Source organism: Ascaphus truei, chromosome 12 (assembly GCF_040206685.1).
Source record: "Ascaphus truei isolate aAscTru1 chromosome 12, aAscTru1.hap1, whole genome shotgun sequence".
NCBI classification, from domain to species: domain Eukaryota; kingdom Metazoa; phylum Chordata; class Amphibia; order Anura; family Ascaphidae; genus Ascaphus; species Ascaphus truei.
Genome location: NC_134494.1, coordinates 28,939,152 through 28,956,754, shown reverse-complemented (window position 1 = coordinate 28,956,754; position 17,603 = coordinate 28,939,152). Strand labels below are relative to the sequence as shown.

The 17,603-nt window shown below is 42.1% G+C and overlaps 1 protein-coding gene across 7 annotated transcripts in view; it reads right to left on the bottom strand.

The window, feature by feature from the left end:
* The window catches only part of BMAL1 (basic helix-loop-helix ARNT like 1), a 68,294-nt gene that overhangs the window by 4,250 nt on the left and 46,441 nt on the right, over positions 1-17,603 (bottom strand). For 6 of the 7 annotated variants that reach the window (XM_075567158.1, XM_075567157.1, XM_075567159.1 and 3 more), the window contains 11 exons: positions 17,261-17,340; positions 14,560-14,652; positions 13,852-13,969; positions 12,238-12,387; positions 11,180-11,426; positions 8,779-8,885; positions 5,643-5,793; positions 5,222-5,310; positions 4,021-4,129; positions 3,029-3,167; positions 2,218-2,320 (listed from right to left, as the gene is read on the bottom strand). In XM_075567158.1, coding sequence (XP_075423273.1) covers positions 2,218-2,320; positions 3,029-3,167; positions 4,021-4,129; positions 5,222-5,310; positions 5,643-5,793; positions 8,779-8,885; positions 11,180-11,426; positions 12,238-12,387; positions 13,852-13,969; positions 14,560-14,652; positions 17,261-17,340 — 1,386 coding nt within the window. The remainder of the gene's footprint in view (positions 1-2,217; positions 2,321-3,028; positions 3,168-4,020; positions 4,130-5,221; positions 5,311-5,642; positions 5,794-8,778; positions 8,886-11,179; positions 11,427-12,237; positions 12,388-13,851; positions 13,970-14,559; positions 14,653-17,260; positions 17,341-17,603) is intronic. The other variant, XM_075567162.1, reaches the window with a different exon arrangement.

The window sequence follows — 17,603 nt, the reverse complement described above, 5'->3', positions numbered from 1 at the left end:
GTTGTGATGGGAGGGGGTAACCAGGCTCTTTAATAAAAGGTCAAGCCTGTTTTGGTTACCCCTGTTCCATGTATAAGGGTCCAAGAGTGTCAGCTCTTGGGCCCAGTAACAATGTACCATTCCCCTGTACTGTATGTAATAAAAACATTTTTGTGTTTTTTCCCTTTCCGGGCATGCGATCAAGCAGGGATTGGCTAGGGTATGAGTTTCAAGGAGGAGTTTTGCAGAGGAACCGTTGACAGAATGTGCCTAGGAGGTTGGGGTCCGAAGTTGTCGTTTCCCCTATAAATGCCTGATTCTCTGATACATGTAGGCACATTGTCCTGGCAATACCTCCCTTTGAAAACGCAAGCACAACTCCCCACTAGGGTACCCTGCTTCAGCACAGCCCAGAAAGGAGAATGAGGCACAGGGATGAATATGTTTTCCTGTAGCTGAGGGAATCACTAGGTTACGGGGGGTTACGCCAGCTAGTGCCAAGGTGATCCACAATCAGTATAGGGTGAGTGGGTGCCCCAACTGAATATAAGGTTGGGGGGGACGAGTCCAAGGGAAAGTGTGTGGGGGATAAGGCATAAATAAAACAACAACATTTTTCCTTTTCTGTTCCTTGTTCCCAAAGACTTGTGTATTAAAAGATACTGTAATGTAATAGGCTTTTTACATTCGGAACCGATGTCCAAACAGGCTGCCCGAGCTAACCCATAGACGCTGGTAAGTCTGCTGGACATCGCAGTTCAAAGCAGCCAGGGGATGCCCAGAGGTGTGAATACCATTTGGTCAGCGGGGAAAGCCAGAGTACCAGGTCCAGAGATCAATGGCAGTCCTCTGGGATGCCACTTGTTCTGCCAGACCTGGTGGAGCCTGCTCAGCAGGGGGCATAAAGATAGCCAGGGAGAGAGGTGGCAGGCTTGCGCATGTCTCTTGGCTATTTCTGATTTCCCGCTGACCCGGCTTGGCTCTGATTGGCTGCTTGGGAAAGTTTCCACGCGTTGATTGGCTGTTCAGTTTTGTTATGAAACTGAAAATACTGTAAGAATCGAGGAGCCAATCGGATTCGTAGTCTCCGGTAGTAAGAGCGTGGGCGGGCGTTTCAAAGTTGCTTCTGTGTGAATAGTAGAGCAACCAGCTTCGATTTCAAGACTGAAAAGTCTGCCCACCAGAGTCTAAGAAAATGTATTCATGCGTGGGCTACAGACTGTGTGCAGAACAACTGATATGAGTATAACAGGATATTCCTATGGCGAAGCCTGGATTGTATATATTGAAGTGAGGTAAGGTACTGGGTGTGGTATCCTTGTTGGTAAACCAGCAAAAAGCAGCACTCAATATATCCAGAAACCAATATGATGTATATCACCCCAAATGGAGTACCTAATTTCCTTGTAATCACAATAAAATACATGTAGCATGCAAAAACTCACAAGTCTGCTGGAGAGTCCATGTTGATAAGTTCCAGGCAGTCTAGGTGTGCTTCCGTCAGTATAGTACAAGATGCAAGATGAGGAGGAAGTAACAGAGCAAAACCAGGAATATAAAAAAAAAGTTAGAAGGAAAGTGCGTTATCCAAAAATAGTTATTTATTGGTCATGATGGTAGGGCAATGCCTTGCTATTTTTTCCAACACGTTTCACACTACACAGCACCTTCTCAAACTTGAGAAAGCGCTGTGTAGTGTGAAACGCGTTGGTAGGAGAATGCCTTGCTATTTTTTCCATCATGACCAATAAATAACTATTTTATGGATAACGCACTTTCATTCTAAGTTTTTTTTTTGTGGATATTCCTGGTTGTGCTATGTTACTTCCTCCTCATCTTGCATCTTCCACCAGAGTCTAAGTCCAGCTTTTGGGGACGAAATTCTCAGAAATGAACGTAGCAGTGATGTATGGAGTTTTATGCCGATTTGGGTTCCAGGAGATTCCGGGCTAAGTCTCGGTCAGGGTAAAAAACTCTCCCATAGCGTCCCCTGCACCTAGGAAAGTCTAGTTCACGACCCCAGTCCCAAAGTAAGTGTGTCTTTTTGTCTGTACTTTGTGTATCATTGTGTGTAAGAGGATTTATACCAAATAAATTACAATTTATTTCATTGCCTTGTTTTGCTCAATGAATGATCCTGGTAAAAAGGTGTAAATAACCTGGTCTCCAGTGACAGTGGTGACCCAATGCTTTCATGCTAGCTATGATCCTACAATTCAGAACACAGTTACTGCTTACCGTGCATTGAGGAAGTGTCAGAATATCGGAAAGCAGAATTATCCTGGACTTGTCCAGTCACTAGCCCAGCTGTTGAAAGGTCCAGGATCCCACCATTTAAAATCTAGAAGGAAAAAAAAAAAAATTGATAACCAATAACAGTGATGATATGTAAAATCGAAGACGGAGCCACCTTGTGCTGAAGCAGGTATATCCCGAGAACCTGACTTGTTGGTGACCCTTGAAGACTCGCGTTGCCCACCCCCAGTTGCGAGTCATCATTTGTATTTACTTGGTTAGTGGAGGCTGTAATTCCATTTCTATTTTTGATAAATTGGAGACAGGTAACGTAATATTTACCCCCATTCAGGACTGCATTCACTTAAGTTTCTAAAGAAGTCACATGGTACCGCAAAACAACTAACAGGTTTTGCAATATCAGTCAACTTCCTTATCAAGTTGTATAGACTTGAGGGTAAATGCCCTATTAAAGTATATGAAGATTTTCATCCAAAAGCAGCCTGAACAGTCGGTTCAGAGTATAAAGAACGTATCCCTGCTAACATACACATGCTAGGATGGACTTGGGTTACAGACACGAATATTTTGACCACATGGGTAAACCAAGATTCATGAAGTCCTTTTTTGAACACTTACAGCTAGAAACTACTAAATATTTTGCTTAAGTATTGTGGATATGGGGAGAATAGGGATGTGTTTAATAGGCTTTAGGCTTAATACCCCCTCAATCTGGCTAGCATTAAAAAGGTTGTCATTACATTTCACCGTTCTGAGAAAAGTAAAAAAAGGTCATAGAACAGGTAATGCATACCTTTTTGCCTCCAGGAGAAGATGCATCAGGAGGTGGGGTACTTGTGATGTTTAAGGGACTAGATCCACAGCTTGAAGGCGACGAGCCTTTTATCCTGTGCAACATATCATCCATTAGGACCTTAGAAATCCATACTGTCCTATTGCAGAGATTTTTTTTTTTTATAAAGTAACATCTAAATTCTTTCTGCAACTCAGACATGCTAGGTTGTATTACACAAGAATATCATGCTGGCCTTTAAAATGGAAAATCGATTATCTACATTATTCCACGGGTGTCATTAATTTTATTCATCCTCAACCCATTCACTACTAGAAAGGCTTGAGATGTACTGGTCTCAATGCTCCTCTGCCACAGAAAGAATTGCGTATACATTAGGACAGAATCGGTTCGTGGTCGTTTTGCCCAACGAGGCCTCCTTTGCCGCAGCTGCTCTGCTGGACACTCGGCTGCTGGCCGTCTTGTCAATAAGGTCGGTTAGGGTAGGGGGGTTAAGGTTTGTAAGGTAGGGGGTAGCGTTAGTAATAGGGTTTTTTTAGGGTAAAGTTAGGGGATTACCTTGGCGGCAAAGCGGCAGGCAGAGAGATGACACAGCCGCGAGGTGATTGGCAGCTAAACACCGGTGGCGATTTGGTCGCGGCAAAATGGCTGAGAACAAATGTCCTAGACCCACATTAGGAAGTACTGAAGTCAGTAAAGCCTTGCAGAGGGACCTAAACACTGTGTTATCACATGGGGATAACGGAGCCCCCTGTGCTGAAGTAGGGATATCCTCAAAACCTGACCCGTTGGTGGCCCTTGAGGAGTTGGCTACACCTGATGTAGTCCCTGCTGTCAGAGGGGGCTATACTGCACTGCAGACCACTGGGACACCCAAATTATCTGTATAGATATACAGTATGCAAGCAAAGATCTTCACTGGAATGTCTCACACTTGCATTATAGACTTCTGGTTCCCCAACCTAGGATCACATGATCACCTTTCTTCTTACCTATGAATCTCCATGATCTCTTCAGCGATCATTCTGCCTATTTTTCCAGCACCGGCCCTTGTTCCACCAGGAATGCCAGGGACTGTAGGATGGGTCCTTTTTGTGCCACCTGAAATAATGACCCCATGGAAGGTATCAAATGCCCACAGATTGCAATCCAGGGACTTTTGGATTTTTTTGGGGTGGGGGAAGAAAACATGGAACTGGTTTCCATAGCTAAAATTATTAGGATTAAAATAGATTACTAATACACACCTATCCTAATGCAAAAACGCTGACAGGGCAGTAAGGCCACAAAAAAACCCTTTTTAATCAGCTTACTGTAGCAGATTGATTTTAAGGAAATGTAATATTAAAGCAGCCTCCACTGATACACACACAACACCCCTCCCCCCCGCTTTCCTACGCCGTTTTTATTTTTTGAAATCTAATACTCCATTTAGGAGATAGAAGCGTTAAGAGATATTTAGGGGCCTATTCTCGTAGCTCCGAAGGGTGTCAATCCGCTTCTTAAAAGCCCTTTCCGATGGGATTGGCATGCTTTGCTATTCTGAAAGCCCTTCTCTCGTGTCCAATCCTCATCAAAAGGCCTTTTTTAGAAGCAGTTTCACTCCAGCTCTGCCAATCCGATTGGTTTGTCAAAGCCGCCAACTCGCATTTTTTCGGAGCTCCGTTATGCAACCCGCTTCTAAAAACTTGCACTTTTCATGTCATCTCGAGGATGGTGAGATTGGTATTGCGAATTACATCCAGAGTCTGAAATATGGGTTGTACTCTATAAAGCCAAACCCATACGTCAGACTGGGGATGGCATTAGCACCACCTCTGGTCATTTCGCTTCCAAAGTAAATACAATCCGGGCGCTGTGGCTGTTAAACCAGGTTTGTCACCTTCTAGAAGATGCGATTTGCAATAGAGAATAGGCTTTTTCTCATATTTCATTCCGCTACTTCTGAACTTGAAAAAACGTGCGGTTTGGCACCGGCGGCTTTGGAGGCACGAGAATAGGTATCCCAAGTGTCTGGGAGGTTAAAATGGCTCACCGGAACCCAGTGAACTCTAAAGGTTACCATGGTAACCTCAGAAGCTACAGAATATATGGGTTAAACTCATATAGGCTTCTAGGGGGAGGGGGTGCAGATTCCCGCTACTAATCTTAAAGAGATCTTGTATTGGCAGATAGATTTGGCTGTATATATACCTTCTCTAGATTGCAACACGCTGTCCATGCTTGGTGGAGAAGCTGCCAACTGAGAAAACGCAGCGTCTCCGCCATCGAGTATGTTGGCTCTGTGGTGAGGCAAGATAATAATGGGTAAAAAAGCGCTCACAAAGAAGTGCTAAAGCTTGTTAAAAATACAAGACCTCTTAGTGCAATTCCATAATAAACCCAGGCAGAATAACATCACTTTCCATTAGTTGTGTATGTCTAAGGGCTTTTGCAGCCGGAAGGGCATCTGGTAGCAAAGGCAAGATACCAAAAAAGGATCACTAGCACGATTAATAGGTGTCATCCATTTCTCCTGGAGAATTTCCCAGCCAATGTTAAGCTCTATATACAGCTGCTTCATTGTTTTCAATGTGCACATTTCTGCAGAATGCAAACTGTAGTTTCAACTTACGATACAACGGTGTTGGTCGACACAATGTACTCTACTTCTTTGGTCCATGGGTTCATGAAACTGAACCAGCGACTTTTCAGGGCAATAAAAGAGCCATCTTTTATTTTAAACTTGAAACAATTGGTTGTTATTTTTTCTCTGGTCTGCAAGACTGAAAATAAATCAAATCAATCTATTACACTAAATCTGCATAATACAATCAGTGTGGGAAAACAGTTTTCTATCCTATGTCTTACTGCCAAACTTACAAGTACATGGCAACGGTTAAGGTGTTTTCTATGCATTGTGGATACTTATAATTAGAGGTAATGCAAACAGACTCCAGACGGGTTACGCTCAGCAAACTGCATTCTCACAAATTCAATAACTCACATTTTAGGAGTCGCAAACTAAATTATCAACACCCATTTTCTTCAAACTCTACTCATTTTCACCCATATGTCTCCAGGGCAAAATGTTGTAATTCTGGGGCAGAACAACTAAACTAGATGCATCAAAGAGAAAAAAATCCCAGTCAAAGCAATAGGACTTCTTTCTTTGATACTTCCGGAGCAATGATTTTGACCCAGAAATGAACTACTAATGACTTGATGCATGCATCCCTGTGTCTTAAGCCCCTCGGTGTTGGAGAGACACCTTTGGCACTCAATGGGTGAAAGCTACGGCAATATGGTCCCCAGGGTACAATGTCAAACAGCATCCAGCTGATGACTGATGGGAGTCTAACATTGTGTTTAGAGAAGAAGAGATTGGAATATGTATGAATGCACATACATACATACATACCCTATTGGAATAATATGCTGGGGTTATGCTAGTTTGGTCATATTTCCTTCTGTGGTTTAAATATTCACAATATGTTTTATGCATTTATCCGTTTTTATTATATATTGTTCATAGACGTATATTAGCAATTCTACACTTGCTAGGCAATTCCTGGTTATCCATTGCCCTGTGTTTTGTATAGTTGTTTAACTTTTCTGGACTTTCTAGTTTATTGCTGGAGTCCTGCACTTAAGGGTTAATCACCCTAATATGGCTTGGCATTGTATTGCTAGGCACCAAAAGGCTATTTAAAGCTTCCTGAGAACGTCTGTTCATTACCCTCTGAAAAAGTCGCCATTTTGTGTGACGAAATGCGTTAGGACTACGTCATCGCTCAAGGAGCTTGACAAGGCCGGGTCCTGCTCCGTGTGCTTTTGGCCGCGAGATCTCCTTTACATCAAGGACTCTCCTAAATCTGGACTTTTGCCGGATCGAGTCCCCAGCAGACCTGCTTTAAACATTTCTCACGAGAGAATTGTCAGGACCGAGGTTCTATATCAATGGGATCACTGGCTGGTGATAGATCACTGCTTTTAAAACTCCTTCCCTTGTGAGTGCACTCCCTCCCTCTTCATTTTATTAAAGGGTTGTACTTTTTTACGCTATGGGGTGTGTGTGTGTGTTCTAGTACTTTAGCATATGGTCTTAAATGTTTCCTCGTCTGTCATTTAGAAGGTACTGCATGTATTAGTATGCTAATATTTTAGCAAAGTTATGCTGGGGTGGAAGATCTGTTTCTAGCTTTTGAATTTAAGTTTCACTTGCCTAAGGCCTCGGACATAGTAAGCGCTTAGGTGCTGCTGCTCGCTCTTGCTTGCTGCCGCTCGCTCTACCAGGAGCTTTTTGCTGTCCTGGCAGAGGAGACAGCAAGCGCTTGGGAGGCGGGTATCACTGTGTGTGTGTGTGTCACTTTGAAGTGGTCTGTGTGTTTGTGTGTCACTGGGGAACCTGTGTGTGTGTGTGTGTGTGTGTGTGTGTGTGTGTGTGTGTGTGTGTGTATATACTATAATAGTTTAAAAATTAAAAAAAAGACATGTGAGAATAAATTATTTATTAACATTGTGCAACTTTGATAAATATACTCGCGCACACATCACACACCACACTGGTACACGCACACATGCACATACACACACGCACACATGCACACATGCACGCACACACACACATGGACACACAAACATACATGCACACACACACACACGCACACGCACGCACACGGACACACACACATACATGCACACACACATATACACGCACACACACATACACATACATGCACACACACATGCACACACACACACACGCACACGCACATGCACACACATGCGCACACACATATACATGCACACACACACACACATACATGCACACACACACATACATGCACACACACATACATGCACACACACAGACATGCACACACCACAGACACACAGGGCAGAAGGTGGCACATCACCCGCTCCCCCCCCCCCCCCGGCAGCGCAAGCCCCCTCCATCTCCCGCAGGCTGACAGCCACAGGGATCGGGCAGATGGAGGCACATCACCCGCTCCCCCCCGGCAGCGCAAGCCCCCTCCATCTCCCGCAGGCTGACAGCACCACACATCAACACACACACGCACATCAACACACACACGCACATCAACACACACACCCACACCCACACTCTCACACACTCACTCACTCCGCTGGCGCCAGACAATAAGTACCACATTCACATTTCCCTGCTCTCCTTCCATTGGTTGCTGAGGCGTCACGTGAGCGGAGTCAGCGCGTGAATTTAAAATTTCACTGTCGGCTCTGTTCAAGCGCGCCTCAGCAAGCAACGGAAAGCATGCGCGAGCCCCTACTAAAGCCGCTTTAATTGCAGCTGTAGGGGCTCAGTGGCAAGCAGCAGCAAGCGAGAGCAAGCAAGCACTAACCATGGCCTGGGCCTTAGTGTAAATGTATTTCGTCTGACATGCTTGTTTCGTTGACCAACACGAGAGGTCTTCACAAATGAAATTGCCGTGCACAAGCGCTTTTGAAACCGCACGTCTGTTCCTCGTGTATACTAAATGTGTGTGTGATTGCAAAAGCTCTGTGGACTATATGATCTTTGAAGAACACTCATTTTGCACCATTCAAAACGATCACATCCTACAACAAAACATGCAGCTCTTCAGAGCCTGTAACGATACTACACCTTTGAACCACTTGTTTCATTGGCAATTCATTTTTGTCTTTACTAGCAGAGATGTGATTAGGTTTTCTAGATGTACTCATTACAATAATGAATCCATCTAGCGGGGCAGTGCTGGAGTCATTACCTTGTTTATGGCATTCTGCGAGATGATTTATATCATCGTGATGGAAATATTCATAACAAGACGTGCCTAAGAGTTCCTGTGGTAAGTAGCCTAAAATAGCAGTTGCCCTGCAAAAAAAGAACAAAAAACAAAAACACACGTCTTACATTTTTGCTTTGGAAATGTATATTCGATGAACAGGCAAAAAAAGCTGTGGGGTATATTCTCTCCGGGGTTAAGTGGCTCCTACAAAAGCAAAATGTATTACACTGCATTCCAATTCTAACGGGGAAGTTCTAGGTCAAAGGATTTGAAAATACAGAATGGGACATTCGGTCGTGGCATTTTTGCCGCGACGAAATGACCGTCGGCATTTTGCCGGGACTCACCCCACCGCAGGAATCCCCACCCCCGGCTGCTTCGAAGGGGAGTTTAATTACTGTTTAGGGTAGGGGGTTAATTTAATGATTGTGCTATGGGTAGGGGGTTACTTTAAGGGTTTTAGGGGCTTATTTAAGGGGTTTTATGGTAAGGCACGTACCTTAGCAGCAAAGTGGCCGGTGGTAGCAAGTTCCGGCAGCGGGGTGAGTCGTGGCGAAGGCCCATTTGGTCGCGGCAAAACGGCAGAGACCAAATGTCATAGACAGTTGAAGACATTTCCCAATATGAAACCATATTATATACAACATGAGATCATTGACTTGTAAAATTACTTTTGAGGCAATAAAAAAAAAAAATAGGTTAATATTTTTGCATGAAATGATGCGGATGGGACTAGTGCAGAATTTTTTTTTTTTTAAGTGAGTAAATCTTTAACTTGGAGAGTAATAAATAAATAATACAAATGTTATTACAAATGTGACCACGGCGTGTATTCACTCAAGTGCAAAACTGACCATTATTGGCTATTCATTAATCACACGGAGTAAACCTTGGTTTAGTAGTATGTGATGCATCTGCAGCTAGTCAGTGATCAAGAGATTGGACTGAAACATATTCATGGAATTCTGTGACATTTCCACGAAGCAGTTACAAAAGTTGCATCATTTTCAAGACATATTTATGTGCCCAGCACCAGACAGGCTTTTCCACTTAAAGCAGCAAAATATGCAACTTTTATTATTTAAAAAAAAAATCAGTTCTGTAGTATTAGATAACAGCGACTGTCTTTTTAATTCAAATCTTAACGCCATTTTAAAGAGGCAATCCAAGCATCTTATAATTAAATATATATATATATTTTTTTACTATATGCAGCCTTTGATTAGGTTTATTGAAAACTAATTATCTAAGCTGCCGTTTGATTGGTTCTCCTGTGATCGATCAGCAAAAACCTGTTTCCTAGGGTTCACTGAATAGCTGCCTTTCAGTTTCAAATCAATCTTTCAGTCAGTGTAACACAGCAGCTACAATGTATTCTTTTATTACTAAGGTAACATTATCTATTGTTACAGTTTGCAGCTCAGAATGCTGGGAATATTGTCAGCAAATGATCACAAACAGTGTTACAAAGATCTTACACTGCTGGGGAGGTGGGATAAAGCCTAATCTAGAAACCAAAGGATTCTCAGTATATGAAATCTCATTAAAAATGAAACCAAGAGCTGAATTTTAAAATGAAATAAAAGGTAGTACGTACTATATAGTATAGTATCTAAATTTACAGAACGGATTTATTTTAAAACACACACATGTAGGATATTGTGTGGATTGCTCCTTCAACGCATCCTTTGATTTTTATAGCAGGTTTCAACCCTTTGCAACACTTTCTTGTTTGTGATGATTTGTTGTCAATGTTCCCAGCAGTTCGAGCTGTAAACTGTAACCGTAGTATTATAAGGATACATTGTAGCTGCCGAGTGGCACGGACTGAAGCAGCCATTATGTTACGAACACAATCAGGATTTTGACAGATTTATAACAGGAGCGCCAAATGATTGCCAGCTTAGGCTGGGGCCATGGTACTGCAGACCGTGCCGAGGAACAGATTGCCTTAAGGCAGTGTTTGCGTCCATGCGGAGTGCGGGCGCGTCCATGCGGAAGCAGGAGGGGGCGCACGTTGCGTGAGAAATCAGCTAAACTGATTTCTCAGCGCGACAGACAGGTCACGTGAGCGGTTCGCCCAATAAGGGAGAACCTGCTCTGTGATGTCACTAGGAACACCCCCCACGGCCCGTCCACCATGGCCAGGGAAAGCACCCGCTTTCCCAAAGCCACCGTACGCTTCAGCGCGGGTGAAGGCCCCATGGCCCCAGCCTTAGGCAAGAAATTTGAATTTTACATTGCCACATGCTTTACATATACACATAATAAAAAATGTAAGTTTGAAAGTAGTACTGCTGCTTTAAAATGTAAATGTTACCCGTAATGTGATAAAATAAGAGTTCACAAGAAAATCATATTGAAGGTATGTAGTTCTTACCTCTGGTCTACAAATACAAATTTTCCATCTATCGCGTGTCGAGAAACGTATTCTGTGGATTTGACTCGGATCTCCCCATTGGCTGGCTGTGGTACTATATGAGGATGCAAACGTCCAATGGCAACAAGGCAGCTCAAATTGCATCCTTCGTTATCTGGTTCATTATCATCATCTAGTCCCATTTTCGTAGGCGGCCAGCTTTTTAAATACCCAGTACTATGTATAGTGCAAAAGCTTTTCCGGTCCACTGCAAACCAAAAAAATGGGCTTCTGTTAATGCGCCATTAAGAACAGGTGCAGTTTCCTGAGTCAGTATTTATAACCTTTAGCTTGTATATGTCCTGAATATGTAACTTGTGTGCTCAGGGCCGCCAACAGAAATGTTTTTGTCCAGGACAAATGTAAGGATAGAGGTATGAACCTTGGTGGGGCAGAGGGGGGAGGAAAGGAATGGACCTTGCTTTGGAGGAGGAGGGGGGGGGGGGGGGGAGAAAGGCATTGGAATTGCTGGGAGGAGGGGGGGGGGGGAAAGGAGGAAAGGAATGGGCCTTACCGGGTGGTGGAGGGGAGGAGGAAAGGAATGGGCCTTGCTGGGAGGGGGTTTGGACCTATTCGGGGAGTGAGAGACTAGGTTTGGCCTGAGAACCAGAGAGCTGCAGAAGAGGGGCAAGCCCTGGTGTGGAGGAAGATGACCTTGTGGACCTACAAAGTGGCCTGGAGATCCACCGAAGTGGGGCGGTATCTGGCATGGGGGGGAGGCCTACTGGCCAGCAGATGGACCTTCTACAGACTGTGCAGAAGGGGGACCGGGCATGACTGGTGACCAGGCCCGGAACTGTAGTCCCGGCTCTCCACCCCTGTTGGCGGCCCCGAGTACACTAACAAAGAACTCTAATTTTATCTTAAATAATTGCCAAAAATACCAATAAGACTTATATGAGTCTTAAATAAAAGTAAACGTGTTGATTTGTGCGTGTTACATTCATATGCCAATAAGGAGTACTTCTGTGCATTATGGCCAAGTTATTACTAGAGCTACAAATAAACACATACATTACCTTTCTTTTTTGAACAGTTAGAAGGAAAGTCTTGGTCTTCTACTTTCACTGTAGGTCTGTTGCATTTCATCCGACAAAAAAACGATCGTCGGGCGCCAGAACAAAGCCGAGATGGCCCTGGTGTAATATCGGTCTTAACGGGAAGGCCAGCTGCATAAAAATCGGAGATGAGAAAGCATGAGTAATTATCACTCTACTGCTGTATTAGTACTGGGCAGAGCTATCTGTTTGCAATACAGCTCAACTCCCTTATAACGCTGTGCTTGGGGTCCAAAGAATCACATCGCGTTATAAGCCGGATCGCGATAGAAATAATGTACAATTGTATGCATTGTACAATAAAGTATTTAAGATACCAATAATCGTGTTGTAAAGTATTCATATATATGAAAATTGGGAGCCACGCAGGCATCGCATTATAAGCGGATTCGCGTTGTAACGGATCGCGTTATAACGGGGTTGAGCTGTACTGGCTGTTGCAGCAGGGAAGGGGTTGATGTACTTATCAACTGAACATACATGATGTTCTTTCCTTTAGCCGGCAAACAATTTGGGGACTCTAGCTCTGGGGTGGGCAACTGCCACTGATAACATGTACATGGATGGACAGTGGAGTGGTTTATAGTATAAATGTGCGTCTCTGTTATAGCAACTGAACCATGTAGTCCAGGCGTGACCAACTCCATTCCTCAAGGGCCACCAACAAGTCAGGTTTTTAGGATATCCTAGCTTCAGCACAGGTGGCTCAGTCAAAGATTTTATCACCTGTGGTGCAGCAGAGATATCCTGAAAACCTGACCTGTTGGTAGCCGTCGAGGACTGGAGTTGCCCACCCCCACTCGACCTACATGAAATGTAACATTTGGACACATTTGTTCTTCATAAAGAATTATATCTTTCCATCTTGGCTTGCGTGTGACAAGTGAGTATCCCAGTGTTACTAGTGGTATGTGTATTTATTTTCAAGCCAATGCGACATGTGTAAAAACGGGATACCCGGAATAAAAGCCACTTTCCATAAAATAACAGTTCGGAGAAGGAACGTTAACTATGTCCTGTAGCATGCTCAACAATTCTGTCTAAATAAAACAGTATTTTCATTACTATAAAGAACTGTCATTTAACAAAAGGATCAACAAAAGTTTGGTAAGAAATCATGTCAAACATTCTCTGGTTTCTTTCAGGACCAGAAAGGTAAAGCATTTGCCTGAAGGGACCTTTGTGGTTCTGAGAGCTTGCACTCTTTTTAACCATGAGTTCGCTATTAAAAAGGTATCACTTCGACCTTACTTTTGTATGTCTATTCTATGGGCCAACACGGGTACTATTCTCTATTTGTATCTCTTACTTAAAGATAGAAAGGTGTTGGTCTTTGTAAAGGTTGTAGTTTTCATTCCTTTTTTTAGACTAATTTACATCATTTAAGAGCCAGGTATGGTCCGAATAGTGATGTGTTATCTTGGGTTTGCAGTGAAATTAACCTTATATTGCCAGCTATCAAATAATAACCGAGACATATACTTCCACAATTATATTCCTAAGTGCTTGTTGACAACACTCAGTCACTAAAATGCTACTACTCAGAATGACATACAAACCCCAGTTTCAACATACTTTTTGCATCTATGAGTCTCTCCCGTGGCGCAGTATCTGAAGAGGAGAGTTGTTCCTTAACTTTGGCAATATCTTTTGGATGTAGGTAGTCAAACAAGCTCTGCCCAATCAGATCATTCTGGAAAACAAACCAGTTACTTAAAAGTTACTCTTCCTTGTACGTACACTATTGAATGTAGTCCAGGACAACCTGGCTGCTTGTAAAGGGATTGAGAACGGAAACAATGATCAAAGTCACTGAAGGGGAAAACGAAAACACTAACAATTTGCCATACTGAACAAAACAAAACTTGGTGAGCATACACAATCAGTTCGACACTGATCAATGTTTTTCTGTTGCTTTTAGTCTGGCAAGAAATGGTGTAAAAAAAATGTCACTGAACTCTAAACAGAAGGAGATCTGTTGGAAGGAGCATCTCGGGGAGTAAAGACACTAACTTCTGATAACAATGACACGGAGTTTGAAGCAGGGGAACCTTGTTCAAATCCCAGTGTCAACTCTTTGAGACCTTGGACAAGTCACTTTATCTCCCTATGCCTCAGGCACCAAAAACACAGATTGTAAGCTCATCCAGCAGGGACCTGTGCCTGTAACAATCCCATTTGCTGCGTACTACGCACTATACTGTAATTGTGACGCGCTTTGCGTCCCATTGGGAGAAAAGCGCTATATGAAATAAAGTTATTATTATTATATGAATGAAATACCTGGCTGTAATTGAGTATCTTGAAAACAGATTCCGAAACAAATAATATCTTCCCTCTGTCACAGCCCACCACGAAGAGGAATCCATCTGCTGCCTGAGGAAAGCAGAGCAAGGTTTTCATTACACAAGAACATTCATTTCATATCATCGCTCTCTGTATGGATTTAATGCCGGACCATTTAAAATGAGGTTGATAGGGCACTACACACAAAAATGACGCAGTTTATTGGTTTCCATTTGTAACCCCCATCTAATATCAATTCTGAATGCTGGTTGCAATGGCATTCAGCACAAAGAGGGGAAATCATCTAGAAGTTTTTTCTGTAATGGTTGTCATGAATCTATTGTCTATATCAGTGATTTGCTAGTGTCAACTCAAGATGTCACACTTGATCCCAAGCTTGGTGAGCAGTTCCAAGAGTATGGATCCCAGGCCCAATGCAGAGCAACCTTCTCAAAGTTATGGAATAAGCAGAACAGGAGTAGATAATGAATCAGTCATCAGTCCTGTCTACATAGTGCTACACTACAGATTTTTACGCCACTCACACATTACAAACAGTAACAATATTTAAATGCCCTATTGCTCAGAATTACAATGGGTGCAACCTATGTACTATATGATAAATATTTACAAATTAGACGATTAACTGATATTAGGTCAGCAAATCCTCTACAAAAAGTACATTACCGTGGTGCACTTTCTTTCTGAAGACCGTTGTTTGTATCTCATAGTTGGTATCTTTCTCAATGAATAAATCCCAAAATGTAATACTTTTGATATTTGACTCTGAAGTTAACTTGAGATTGAATATATTGGTGTTGAAAATTGTAACGAATACTACCAATTGTGCCTCAGTGCCTTTCCAAATTAGCAGTATATCGTCAATACATCTGAGCCACATATCAATGTGCTCAGTATATATATGACATTCTCACCCGTAAACACATTCAGCCTCCCACCAGCCCAGGTAAAAATTAGCATATGTGGGGTCACAAGTTGTGTCCATAGCTGTACCCTGTCTACATAGTGGCAGCTGAAAAGTCCTCTCTCTTCATGCGGCTTCAAGAACACCAGGTAGTAGCAGTACATGGTTCTTTGCAGCCTGGGTATATTATGGAGCTTTGTTCATTGCAACGCTTTCAAATATTTGAATCAAAGAATAGGGTTGTAATCAGTGTGATGGAACCAAGAGTTTCAGCATACCACCCCGTTTCTACATTTCCCAGCCCGAGTGTTGCTTTTTATGTCCAAACGTATGTGCAGCGGTCAATCTCTTAATAGAGAAATTGATTTCTCTTTCCAAATTGCCCCAATGTTGAATACAATTTAGATTTTTGTTCACACAACTAAATCTGTCACAGTACCATTACATTTTAATAATCACCATTTTACATAGTCAATTTATGAGACGTTTATTTTTCCGAAGGAATACGTTAAAATTGGGAAAGTTTGCAACAATGGTCTCTGTGCCTTTCATTAACTGATCTAATCTCTCAATTTCTCTGCATCGGTAGCAACACAGCAGGTGCACGGTTACTAGTAATGTCACTCGATGGCATTTCAGTTAAACAAAAACAGATATAGAATTGAAGCTATTATTACATAAAATTACATTAAGATGGGTAACGTCTTTCTCTTGTATATTACAATGAACTTTGAAGTTACACCTACATTTGAAAGCAATGATTCACCAGTGCCAGCTAGTACTTTTTTTTTTTTAAATGATTATTATTTCATAAAAAAAATTTGCGCTATGTAGTAATGAAACTAGTGACGGAAACAGGTCTCGGTTTAGTATTTTATAGTGGGGTGAACATTCAATTTTTACGGTTCTCGTCTTTTCACAACATAAATGTTTACAAGGTGTATACCCTGAAAACCCCCCATGCTCTCACACTTTTCAATACAGACGCTCTCTTTTTCCATGCATGCTGAAACATCTTTACATCTGAAAAATAGTCCTGTAAACAAGGTTTCAAAAGCTCTGAACAGTGTTATTGAATCTGTCAAATATTGTTGGCCATTATACCACAACCTACAATAAATCTGTACTGCAATGCAGCTAAGAGAGCTGTATGAGTGGCTTCAGAAATCGGTGTTTAGAGAGCACGCAGGCACACGCATGCACGCAGGCATTATTGGTATATGCCGAGTGGAACTGTATAGACTACAGAATAACCAATGTTTAGATTGTATTTAAAGTAGAACATAGCTTACCTTAAAGATCTATTGTTTCATTGAATAATGCACCCTTTAGAATTTTATCCTTGCACAAACGGTGTTCATTAAAAAAATAAAATAAATAAATAAATTTAAAAAAACACCCAGAGAGATAATGGCAATTCCACCCAATGATGCCAGTGCAATCAAAATAAAAATAAGTGAATACTATGTGCCTTAATCTTAATTGAATGCGGCAGCTGTTGGGGATTCTCTGTAGAAAACGTCCGTATTAACTTGAATGGGGATTTTCAGTCAAAAATGTTCTGTAAAAGTGTCTCAGTATAAGAGCATGTTTCTAATCTACTTACGGTTATGGCAGGACTGTCGAGTTTATCATTTTTTTTACCCCATAAATGTGAGAGTACATACAAGTGGTACCTTGCACAATGGCAATCAATCAGGGGGTGACCAACTATTACATTGAGAAGTATCAGTAAGCTGCGTTTGTGATTAAGAAAACCCACATACGACATACCCGGAGAATCAGGTGCTTCAGCTCATCATCTGATAAAAACGCGGGTTTGTAGTTCGCTTCTGTATATGGATTTGTAGCACCTGACAGGGGGAGAGAGAGAGATAATGAAAAAAGTTCCATTAACAAAAAGCCGTGGTCTCATGTACAGGATACTTAATGACATGTGGATGTGTTTGCAACCGTTCTACAATAAACAGATTCCTGTTAATTTAGGAATTTAAAAAGCAATTACTGCAAAAAAAATATTCCATACGATGTCAATCTTGTGTTTCCCCTTTTGGGACCTTTCAAAAGAAAAAAGGTTGAAAGTTAGATTTTGATTAAATAGGTTTATGTGTCAGTT